The following is a 12,875-nucleotide window of genomic DNA, read 5'->3' on the forward strand; positions in this document are numbered from 1 at the left end:
ATCAAAAAATCTCCCCCGGAAAAAATCTCCCTCGGAAAATATCTCCCCCGGAAAAAATCTCCCCCGGAAAAAATCTCCCCCGGCAAAAATCTCCCCCGGCAAAAATCTCCCCCGGAAAAAATCTCCCCCGGAAACATTTTCGGTGCCCAGCAAAAACCGAGGTGCCACATGGGTTTACAACTTTCCACGTGTGAAAAGCCCACGCACGTACTTTGCAAGGCACACTATGTGTATAGTTTAATGATAGTGGAGCCCCCCGCAGGGCCGTGACTAAAAACAAAGACAATAAATACATAACTCATGATAATTTAAAACAACGAAAGATTGACAGCAACATTCCTCAGGAATTTAAACGCATTCAACAAAGCGCAATTAACGTAATACAATCGGCGTAACTAACAACAAAGATAAATAACACATAAATCATAACACATTTTTATAACGACAGATTGGCAGCGACATTTTTCAAATATTGTAACACATCCTGTCGGTTGTATGCTGCAACGAGACTCTTCAATCGCGCATCGTTGTCTTTGTAGCGCTTGTTTCTATTATTCGCAGGAGCGTGAGCATTCGCGCGCGCAATGTGAGCCTCGACGAGACCCTGCTCTGCCTGAAGCAACTCGATCATTTTCCACAGTACGAGATGCGAACCATTTGCTCTCCGATTTAGTGCATGGTGCCATCCTTCCACTGCATTGTTGGTACGAGCAACAGCCACCATCACTGAGGAGTAGTGGTTCCACAAAGAAACATCAAACATTGCGCCGCGTCGTACTTTACGACGACCTAACACGCCAACCCAAGTGTGCTCAAAATAATCGAGGAAACCTCTCAAATCCTTCTCATTATCAGTGAAAAATTTCGACTGTAGCAAAGCATCGTACGCGTAATGTACATCGCAGAAAGGAACGAATGCCAATGCGAATAACATTCGTAAATTACGAGCCACGCGGCTGCTCTCGCGGTACAATGGCGCAAGGTCGTGATCTTGTATACTACGCCAAAGTGCTTGACCGAAATGGAATAAACACCCCTTGAGTTCACATTCGGGAAATTCTAGTGTAACGGCTTTTAAAAATGCCATCTCAAAATCCGACATTACATTTTTTGGGGCCACCCCGGGAATAGCATCTTTTAGAACCCGCAACAGAGTTTGATATGTTCTCTTGCGTCGATTAGGGCATAACGCATATACAAGAGGCACAACCTTGCCATTCACCTCCCCATGTACGGTGTACAGTTGGTCGAATATTTCAGGCACTACTTTAAAAGTACCATCACAATACCATGTGTCACATCCTCGCAACACCTGCAGATTATCCTCCGTAGCAAATATAAGCAGTCTGTTGTTAATATCCTCAGAGTCGAATAACAAGAATTTCACGCTCTTCAATGTCTGTTGAAAGTGTTCTGGTATTTCATACAGTGTGTTCTTCCTGGGATTAGGCGGTAAAGGATTGTTCCTTTGACGGATTCCTCGGACAGTCCGACTCAATGACTCAGCACTCGGTAATTGTGCAGCAACAGGAGACGACACCGTACCCAGCACAGACGCCACTAATGACGATGATGCTTCCTTGCTTGTCACCGCTTTCTTCCGTAATTTTGCAACAACGCGCTTTGTCTCAACTGCTGCAGCGTTAGGAGCGTGAGTTGTGTGCTCAGTTTGATGCAAAATGATGCCTATAATAAGCAAAAAGTAAAAGAGTAATGAAAAATTTCCGATACTGCTGTTAAGTACATTAATTTACGTACCATCGCGTAACACCGACGACGTGTGACAAATCCCACGACACCCGGTTTTATACTGCACACACCGCCAAATAACTTTTCCATTAGACCCCTCCCCATGCTTGTAATACAATTCACCATCAGCAATCAGCTGATTCTTTCCCTTGTTGCTTTTTACAAATTTGAGCGGCATGGTGCACGATAATATCGCTACCAGTACTTACAACAGACTGATTACTGTTAATCGAGGTGATATTGCTGACGATGAGTAAACACAGCACAATCAGTTGACGGTTCCGAATAATAACATATACAAGCACCAAATAAAGTCGCACAGTCTAGTGTAACGGCCCTTCAAAATGCCGTCTCAATTTGAAATACAGTAGTGCTGGATTTTTTCCGGGGGATATTTTATCGGGGGGAGATTATTTCCGGGGGAGATTTTTTCCGGGGGAGTTTTTTTCCGGGGGAGATTTTTTCCGTAGGAGATTTTTTCCGGGGGAGATTCTTTCCGGGGAGATTTTCCCGGGAACTTGTTTCCGGGGAGGATTTTTCCGGGGAGATTTCTTCCTAGAACCTTTACAAGCAAGGGATTTAATATGCGCAGAGTACAGTGTCGTGATGCACGCGTATGTGCGCGAGGCGAACCGGCGCGGTACAATGAAAGGCGCGCGTGAGTATGATTCTCGCGGGATGGCACTAGCGGCCGGGCACACGCGTCGTGCGATCGGGACGGATGATCGGTTCGTCGTGGGCGGCGCGAGGTAAATATTCCGCCTGGCTTGTTAACGCGGTACGTACGGGGCGAAGCCGGTGCTTTCGGAAGTTCGTGTGCCGAATCGCGTTACAACGTTTATCGGTACGGGCGGAGCCGGTTTTCCCGGCGTCGCGGAGCGGGGCGCGTGGAAATGGCGCAAAGCGCGGACGCGGCGATGAAATCGCGGGGATTCTGCTCGGATGGCAGAAGGATCGGTCTAGCGCGAGTTCGACCACCGAGAAGCGCTCGGTGGAGGTCTGAGTACGGAGGCTCTACCCCCGGCGGAAGGCTGCGAGCGGCTAGATCGAGGAAATGGCGCGAGTCCGACCACCGAGAAGCGCTCGGTGGAGGCAGAGAAGCGCTCTACCCCCGGTCGGATAGACCTGTGGATAAGGAAGCTGGTCGTTTACCGAGACTCATTCGGCGAAGACAGAGTATGCGATAGCTCTCTACCCTCGGTTGGCTAGCTTTGGATAAGCAGATGCGGGAGCTCAAGATCGGTGCGGTCGGTGAACAGGTCGGTCGCGGAATCGCTTTTGCGTTAATAAACGCCCGTTTATATATACGCCGCGGCGGCGTTTCGGAGTGCCAGACTAGAGTCAAGCTCAACAGGGTCTTCTTTCCCCGCTAATTTTTCCAAGCCCGTTCCCTTGGCAGTGGTTTCGCTAGATAGTAGATAGGGACAGTGGGAATCTTGTTAATCCATTCATGCGCGTCACTAATTAGATGACGAGGCATTTGGCTATTTATATCACGCCATCGGCGCGTCTTACCGCTTCGGGACAGTGCGGTTTCTGCTAACAACGGGACCTGGCTGAGCGATCCTGCAGGTTAACGATTGGATCGCTCATCTTCGCAACAGGTTGCCCAAACAGTAAGGATATGAGATCCAGCGTAACTTTCGTTTTAATTACATCCTATCTATATTGACTGGGTCTATCTAGCACTCTTGGCAAGTCCTCCCGCAGGAGGGAAACCCATCTGACTGATCTGCCGCGGGATTCCTGCGCACGGGCTGGAAAAATTGTGAAGCAGAGTCCCCAACTTGGGGAAGCGGAACTTGGCCGGCTTAGTGTTGCCGTTACCGCGGGGAGCCACGTGGAGGCGTCCGCCCGTACGCCGTGGCGGTCGGTCGCACGGCTCTGCCGCCGTTCGGTGCCCATGGGCATTGCCCATCCGAACGACTCGCATCGCTTATGTCAACGGCAAAAGTGCCGGCATAGCTTAAAATTGGGAGTGTAGAAGGCTCCCAAATAAATAAATAAATAAATAAATATTGCATGGGTGGATCAGATCCCAGACCATCGTTAGTGTATAAAAATTACATCAGTGAGCTAGTGCCAAGAGTTTTTAGTCAGCAGCATCGCTGTTGTTAAGGCGCAACGGCGCATTATAGTCCATAAACATATGGAAAAATTCCACTGAGCTCCTGAGCGCTTGCAGTGTTAGCGTTCTCAGCGAGCCTCTATCTCTAATTTGCAGTTCATGTAGACAGGTAACAGTGTTTCTGGGCATTGCTCCTCTTGTCCCGATAACTATCGGGAGGATCGTACAGTCTTTCGCCCCTAATTGAGCTTTAAGCGGGGCTACGAGGGACGCATATTTAGCGAGCTTGTCCCTTCTACCTCTGTCAAGGAGATCACCATCCTCCTGGCAGACTGTGATGTCAACCACAAAGACCCTTTCCCGATACTGTATGATCAGGTCTGGTTGGAGATTCCTCAGATGAGGATCCTGCAGTCTTGCCTCCTTCGTTACTGCCATGCCACGCTGCCCCAAGACGTGTCGTTCAATGCAGTCTCGAATATCGTTGTGTCGTTTAATTCTACCGGACTTGGTATAAGTACACTGCCCCAGTATGTGGCCTAGCGTCTCAGGCTGCGCCTTGCATTTTCGGCACATGACGTTGCCGGTTTTAGCGACTCTATTGAGCGACACCTTGTTCGCCGCTACATTGGCTCTTAGCTTGAGCGCCGTAATATACCTGGACGATTTCAACAGGTTAGGACGGTATAGCCACTCGTTGCCTATTTTGTCGTTTCTATAGGCTTGCACTCCCTTGCCTTGGGAGGGCAAATCCGCCCATCTCTTCCATTCGTCTGCTTTGGCTTTGAGCTTGTAGCCGTCGATCTGTTTGGTCGACTGTAGTGGCCAGCCAAGTTTGGCTACATGCGCAAGGCGCTTTAGTTTGTTCTCCAGCCCTGACGCTACTACTAGAGCCTGTATTGCCGGGTCGCTATTAGTTAGAAAGCGAAATCCAGCTTTTAGAGTTGCGGACGTTACAACAATTTCGAGCTTCGGAAAGCCCATGCCGCCATCGCGTTTGGATGCGTATAGCAGACCATCTGCCGTAGACTGTGGGAGGTGCAGATAGTCTTTCACCGCCGTCCTCAGTGCTTGGTCCATATCTCTTAGCACTGCGGTACTTATAGTGCCCGCGGTGAAGGCATACAGAAAGTGCGGCAATACATACCGCGCTAAGAGTTCGACTTTTTGGTGAGGCTTCAGGGGTAGCCTTTTAATTCTTGGGAGCGTGTCCCTTAGCCGTGCGATTGCACGCTTAATAACTACTCCTTCCCATGGAGTAATCTGTATGCCTAGGTATTGCATTGACTGCGCAGGGCCGCAGTAGGCGACCTTCTCGCCATTACTGTATATTTCAGGGTCCACCATATACCAGCTATCTTTGGTGGTGACAATACCAAAGGCAACGCACTTCCCAATCGATAGTGCCATTCCCCAACTTGAGAGGAAGCCAACGAGCTCATCCATAAGCCGACCCGCCGCTATTCGATCATTTGCTATTAGAATTATATCGTCGGCAAAGGCCAAGCACGATATGCTAAGGCCTTCCTTAACTTGGAAGCCTTCCAGCTTGTCAATGACTAAATTCATACAGATATTAAAGATGAGTGGAGACAGAGGGTCGCCTTGTTTGACACCTCTTCTCAACTCTACGTCGAACATTTCGTTACGACATTTCATGGTCGTTTTGACTCCTTTATACGAGTCCATTATCAGTGCGACCACTTCCTCCGGCAACCCTTGGCTAAGTAAAGCATACTTAATAACTGGGTGCGGAAGACTATCAAACGCCTTGGCAATGTCCACCTGAGTGACAACGATTCCTTTGCCCTTTTTGGCTGTTGCAAGGACTTCATTTAGCAAGTTGATGTTATTATAACATCCCATTTCTGGTACAAAGCCTTTTTGCCGTGCGTTTAGGTGAACCACGTTTCTTAGGCGTTGGTCCATAATACCCCCAATATAATCTACTCAGTATCGAGGAGATAGTAATTGGCCTGTAGTTAGCCACTACTGAGGGATCCTTGCCCTCTTTAAGCAATAGCGTTGTTCTATTGCAGCGCCACGCGCTTGGCTGTTTCAGTGCCAGCATGATTACGTTAAAGATCGCTTGGAGGATGTATCCTCCCTCATTTCTCATCAGATCTCCCTTACGGAGTCCATCAGCCGCCCTCAGCCGTGTAGACCTGAAACGCTTCAGAACCTCCGCACTGGAGATAGGGTGTAGAATTTCTGCTGGGTTATATGGCACCGTGGCCTCTCGCTTCTCTTGTTCAACATCACATCGACCGGGCTTTCCCACAGCCCTTCGTAGAGCTCCTTGACGCTCTCCACTGATGGACTCACCGATTCACCTGTATCTTGCGCTTGAATGTTCATACCCTCTCTTACCATTTTAGCGAGCATAGCGGGGTTCTTTCTATATAACTCTTGCGTAAGGGCATAGGCTCGGGCTTTGCGTTCGCTTCTACCCGAGAGCCCTTTCCTCCGACTTTTATGCTGCCGGGAATTACCGCCTTTCTTCCCAGTTGCAGGGGCGTGGAACAAACTGACCACCAGCTCGTAAGCTGCGTCTACTTCCACCTGCGTTATTGCCTGACCTTCACTCTTTGCCGTCAGGAGCTGGATAATATGCCGTTGTACTTCCAGCGTTTCCTTGGGCTCACTACTCTTGAGCTCCTTAAGCACAGCCGCAATGCTGGCTTGCCTCCAACTCATGGTTGACGTAGACTCCTCAAAGCTGTAAATATCGCCTGGTGTCTCTTCCGCATCTAGGAAAACATCCTCGTTCTTCTCTGCATCAACAAAAACCTCGTCGACCTCTAGTGGTGCACCGCCCACTTACTGGTCCTCTTCCTTGACAGCCTCTTGATTAGAAAGTGTACTACTGAGGCGTTGTTCTCTCCATCTTTTGTAACACGACTCATTTCTTTTGTCCCTTATTTGCTTCAGGGTTTTCTCCGGCATAAACGGAACCATAGCTCTCGCTATGTTCCTCTTGTCCTTGAGCTCCACTTCGAGTTCGAGCATCCTGCTGATATCTTCGGCAGAAAAAACTCTGCCCCGTCTTTGTTCATTTACCTTCGGAGCTGTTTGCTCTGATCTCAATCGGTTCCTTGTTACCGGGTGCGCCTGCCTTTGGTGTTGCGACAGCCCTTGTTGTGAAGTGAAATTTCTGTCACATTCCGGGCAGTCGAACAGGCCCTGCTTTAGGGTTCGCTGCCCCTCATTTGTCCTGGCTGCTGGGCACTTTGGCAGGTGGCATGCAGCCGCATGATACGACGCATACGACTTGCCACACCATTCACATTTATATCTGACGCTTAGGTGAGGGTGCACTTCCTCGATATGCCGGGCCTCATCTTTGATAGTGAGAGCCATATATTCGCCCACTCCGGCGCAACTTTCGCACCGCCTTCGATTGAAGGGGAGCGATAATTCACAGACCTGTATCTCTTGCCTTGGTTGTCTTCGAATAGCCCCCTGGCCGTGTTCCAGGGGAATGGGGTCGTGTTCCCCATCGTTCGAGACCAGTGTTTCTTGCCTTGGTTGTCTCCGTATAGCCCCCTGGCCGTGTTCCAGGGGAATGGGGCCGTGTTCCCCATCGTCCGAGGCTTTGCCATTTCTATATTTAGCGACTTTAAAATAAGCCAGCCGGGGTTGCTAGCCCGTGACCAGCTGTATTGCCCTGACGGGAGTGATACCCGCTGGCACCGGTCGGAACCGGCCGAGAGCCCAGGGTGTGCTCTCGTTATTACCCTGGCGGGAATGAACCCGCTGGCACCAGTCGGAACTGGCCGAGAGCCCAGGGTATGTTCTCGATGTTGTTGCCCTGACGGGAATGAAACCCGCTGGCGTCGGTCGAAGCCGGCCGAGAGCCCAGGGCATGCTCCCGTGTCGCCTGAACCCCGTTAGCTCCCCGGCAAGCCGGGTACCCAGCGGACACCGATCTTGGAGGTGGGGCAGACTTGGGGCGCAAACAACAGGCTGCGCCCCCTTGTGAACGAGCAATCTATCTACTATCTAGCGAAACCACTGCCAAGGGAACGGGCTTGGAAAAATTAGCGGGGAAAGAAGACCCTGTTGAGCTTGACTCTAGTCTGGCACTGTAAGGAGACATGAGAGGTGTAGCATAAGTGGGAGATGGCAACATCGCCGGTGAAATACCACTACTTTCATCGTTTCCTTACTTACTCGGTTAGGCGGAGTCATAGGCAACTATGACTCCCATCCAGGAGGACCCGGTTCCCAGGCGGGTCTCCTCGCTCCCCCTGAGCCGGCCTAAATTAATGGTACAGCGCATGGCGGGTCGCGCATATTTTTCCGTAGTCCGAAATTTCGAAACCGTCGGCAAAACAGTCCGAGTGCAGCCTTATAGCTTGCATAAATCATCTATCGCCAAAAGGATGTTATGTTGACCCCGGCCAAGGGTTCCTCTCCTCTGGAGACCGCCCAGAGCTTGTAGTAAGTCCTGCAGTTATAGGCGGAGCGGTCTATGTAGAAGAAAATAAAAAGAAAGAGAAAATCAGAGCACCCTACGCCTTAAGAGAGTCATAGTTACTCCCGCCGTTTACCCGCGCTTGCTTGAATTTCTTCACGTTGACATTCAGAGCACTGGGCAGAAATCACATTGCGTCAACACCCGCGAGGGCCATCGCAATGCTTTGTTCGGCGGCGCTCGGCGCGTCGGCGGCCGCGGACTTCCTAACTTGGAATGTATTAAAAATAAAGTGGGTACACCGTGCTCGTTCCTCGGACCGGCCGACCATCCGCCGGGCGGTCTCGGCTTGATGTTTGGCCGGAACGATGTGTATTACGGGGCGCATCGTTACAAGTTTTAAGACAGTTTTCGTTAGTGTTTTGTTTCAAACGAGTTGTTTTATCGTGCTAATTAGTAATCCGATTGGCCTCGGTCAACCCTATACATTTTTTAGGCAGAAATTGGTAACCCTTTCACCAATCTTCGCCAAATTGAAAACAACCTTCTTTTAATGATACTCTATATATAAGATTACATGTATAACTTGTACACTTTTTAGGCAAAAATTGGTAACTCCTTCACCGATCATTGCCAAATTCAACACCACCTACCTTTAATGATACTCTATCCATAAAAAAAAATTAAGTTTGATATCTCAAAATTTGCGGAAATTAGAGTAATCATGTAGATTTTTTTAGATAGAAATCGGTAACCCCTTTATTATTAGCAATTTTTCTAATTCTATTATATTCTTCAATTTTTTCTACCCCTATTTCATATATAATTCTTTAAGATTTGGTCAATCAGTTCTTGAGTTATAGAAATTTCGGTAAATTTGGCGCACACACACACACACACACACACACACACACACACACACACACACACACACACACACACACACACACGCATACACGCACACACGCACACACGCTCACACGCACACACGCACACACGCACACACGCATACACGCACACACGCGCACACGCGCACACGCGCACACGCGCACACGCGCACACGCGCACACGCGCACACGCGCACACGCGCACACGCGCACACGCGCACACGGAAATTTTATAAAATTACGATTTTCCGACGTTTTAGAACATTCTGAACACATTGGCATCAAAAACTAAAAGAAACAATTTTTTCTTCGGTCTTTTCTACCCCTATTTCATATATAATTTTTTAAAATTTGATTGATTAGACCTAGCTTTATATGCGATCAAAGGTCCATATACGAAGTTTATGAAAACAAAGCTTCCTCTATGAGAAAGCAATAAAGAAAATGAAGATTTCTATTTAAAAAATTTAACTTAGACACTACTGGGCCCAACACGGGCTTGGATCCAAAATTTAATAAGATCAATTGGTCTCCTTTGAACCCTCTAACTTTTATCTAAAACATTTTTTTAATAAACCAATACTTTCTGAGGTAATTGGCCATTCTGGAACTTTTGGTACGCATGTACAGTAAAGTACATTACTTCGATGAGTCATAGAATTCTGACTTATTGACCGTTGGGTGTTTAATAATTATTATTGAAGTAAATTATTAAAGTCAGAATTCTCTATGACCCATCGAATTAATACACCTTACGTTACAAAGTGACTTTATAATGCTCTGTATACTCTTCCTTATGAAGTTCGAACTGAAAACACCGAATTTTGCACATCTGTAAAGAGCCTTCTTTAGTCCTCCTATTTCTTCTTTCTGGTTGAGAAAGCCTAAAAGATCATTATTCATTTTAAAAAGTACTTACAAAATGTTATGAAAAATTTGCGCATTTAGGGGTTAAGTTCATTTTATACGACTTGTTAGAATTTGCCTGAACTCACAAAACAGTCACAAAAAAATAAAATAAGATTTTATTAATTAAACATATGTAATATCTCCAAAACTACTTGGCTAATTAAAATAATTTCATATCAATTTTATTTATCTATCTCAATTATTAAAATTTGAGCAGTTAAGTTTTTGTTTAATATAACGCATATAGTTTTATACATTTTTAATGTATTTAGCGTATGTTTTTTCTTTGTATGTTTTTTTTATAAAATTTAATAATAATTTTTAATAAACAATGCGGTGACTAAAAATCTTTTAAAACTTAAAATATTTGTTATCAAAGCCAGAATTATTAGAATTGAATCATCTGTTCTAAAATTTTACTTTATTAAATCATATTTATTTCATGTTTTATTTCAATTTGTGTATCATGTGTTAAACTATCTAAATATGTTTTAGAATCTGGTGATTAGCATCGAGAAGTTTGCAAAAGTCTCAAAGAGTTACGAAAAAGTTGTTCTGCAGAAATACATGAATCGCTACGTCATGTTTATTTCAACTGTTGCGACTTCCTTTATAGTAGCAGGAATCACTGTTATTTGCGCTCCTCTATTTTTACATTTGGAATTTCCCATAGACATGTGGTACCCGTTTTCAACAAAATCACCATTTCAAAAATTTATTCTCTACGTTATGCAAATATTTGCAATTGCACATACTGTATTCTGTTTTGGTGTGGATGTCATGATTACCGTTATGTTATTTTATTCTTCAGCTAAACTTGAGATATTAGCTTCAGAAATACAGTATGCTATTAATGAAATTCATGTAATATCATGTATCAGAAGACATCAAGAAATAATAAGGTAAGTGATAAAAATATGATATCTTAGATTTCTCACTGAGCAGGGTTACGTTTACCAATTATTCCTAACTGTAGGGATCAGCTGACCGCTACACATGATGAAATCACACGCACACGCACGCGCACGCGACACACACGCGCGCACACACGCACGCGCACAGACACGCACGCACGCATGCACGCACTATCGCTCACTCACTCACTTTAGTTTTATTAAAGTTGAAATAATATTTAACCTCTTGAATGCCGGCTTTCTTTTCAATAATTTTGATAAGTGTCAGAAAAGTTGTAACAATGAAGAATTAGACAATAATTGCATCAGAATTGGGAAGCTTACTGACATACAAGAGTATTTAAGTACATCGAGTTTTAATAAATGTTATCGTGCTTATGACACTTTTCATTTGTCTTATGAGAAGCGTGATCGTGCTTTTTAGCACTCAACAAATTAAGAACATGAAATGAACATAAACCAAGCACATTTGAAAGAAATTATATAAACTACTGTTACCCTGTAGAGATACAATAATTTTATGTTGTTTTAGTTTTTTGAAAAAGACGGATGAATAATTTCACAAGTAGAGGAAAGTTCCCTATTATGAGATATTACATCTATTTTGTGTGATTGCCGGTAGTCTATGGACAGAATTGAAAAATGTAGATCATTTTAAAAGGAACTTAATAAGCTTTAAAATGCTGAAATGTAAAATCTAATTTAAATATTAATTTTTTTGAAAATTAGAAAAATGTGAAAAATTAGAAAAAATAAGCTTTATGCAAAATCGAAAAAGTATGCTCCTAATATGAGATACCCCGAGAAATCGTTAATAAAATGCAAAATCCATCAGTATTGCAATTAGAAAACTTTATTTAACGTTTCTGAAATACAAATATGGAGAAGCTTATTATCAATCATCGCAAACCCACTTATACCCAACATTTCCAGCGCAGCCAGTGTGCGCCCAGCATGAGCATGCGATCACCGTCAGCACACTCTTAAAATTTCGTATACCCCTTCCCTTAACTTTAACATAATATTTCTCCTTTTTTATTACAATAACCTTCATACTTCAGCAACAATTGTCACTCGAGTAGAGGTTATCTTATAAGTATTAGGAGCACCCCTTTGACTATATAAGTATGGACTGCTAGTGGCCTGCATAAACTATAGCACGACTGCGAGCCAACATTGATTCGAGGTTAAGCCCCGCCCCGATGACCAAAAAGCGGGAATTTAAACCTATCAAGGTTATATTCAACGTAGAAGCTTTTGAATAAAAAATAGAAATAAAATACATTTTGAGTAAATAAAGGATAGTGATAAAAAAATAAGAAGAAACAAATATGAAATCGTGAAAATACAATATTTAATCATATATTTTACTGTCCCTAAAAAAAAACGTTTTTGTACAAGTGTGCCTAACAAAATTATCGTGCTCTTTCAGAGAAAGAATTTTATCCTCGTATTTTACTTTTAAGGAGACCCACGAAAGAGTCCCCCTCCGATTTTGATGAGCTTTTGATATGTTGTTTCTAGATAAAAATAAGGGACACATTTTTTTATACGTGCCCATACGCATGTTTAGGGAGTGAAATACCCCTTTGAAAAAAATCAGTTTTTCTCTTTCGGGCCGAATATCTCCGAAACTATACAAGATAGAAAAATTTTTCAAAATGGAAATAATGTGGCTTTAAAAAGTACTTTAAAACAGTAACAAAAAAATTTTTGATAATTGTGCAGATGAAAGAGGTCACCTTGGATGACCTTGATCTTTTAGTATGTTGTCAAGGTCACCCTTCTGAGTGACTTTTAGAAGGTTTCAGCCTGCGCTCGTCGTTTATTGAAAAGTTATTAACAAAAAAAAATGAGAAATGTAGCAGTTATTTTGAGTATTAAAAGGCATAAATGACTAATATATGACCATTTCCACGCGTGGAAAGTTA

The 12,875-nt window shown here is 44.6% G+C and overlaps 2 protein-coding genes across 2 annotated transcripts in view; one reads left to right on the forward strand and one right to left on the reverse strand.

Annotated features, from left to right (window-relative positions):
• LOC139781508 (uncharacterized) overlaps positions 1–10,936 on the forward strand; it is a 94,998-nt gene extending 84,062 nt beyond the window's left edge. Inside the window, exon 2 of the mRNA XM_071720357.1 lies at positions 10,526–10,936. Within this exon, the coding sequence (XP_071576458.1) occupies positions 10,526–10,936 (411 nt within the window). The remainder of the gene's footprint in view (positions 1–10,525) is intronic.
• LOC139781513 (uncharacterized) lies at positions 287–2,310 on the reverse strand. The gene is made up of 2 exons (XM_071720359.1): positions 1,759–2,310; positions 287–1,686 (listed from the first exon to the last, which is right to left on the reverse strand). Exons 1-2 carry the CDS (start codon positions 1,925–1,927, stop codon positions 437–439), a joined length of 1,419 nt encoding a protein of 472 aa, XP_071576460.1. The 5' UTR covers positions 1,928–2,310; the 3' UTR covers positions 287–436.
• Positions 10,937–12,875: the final 1,939 nt, after the last annotated feature.

This window comes from Temnothorax nylanderi, unplaced genomic scaffold (genome assembly GCF_030848795.1).
Source record: "Temnothorax nylanderi isolate EJ_2023f unplaced genomic scaffold, tnyl_v1.0 TNYL_tig0342_pilon, whole genome shotgun sequence".
Taxonomy (NCBI): Eukaryota; Metazoa; Arthropoda; class Insecta; order Hymenoptera; family Formicidae; genus Temnothorax; species Temnothorax nylanderi.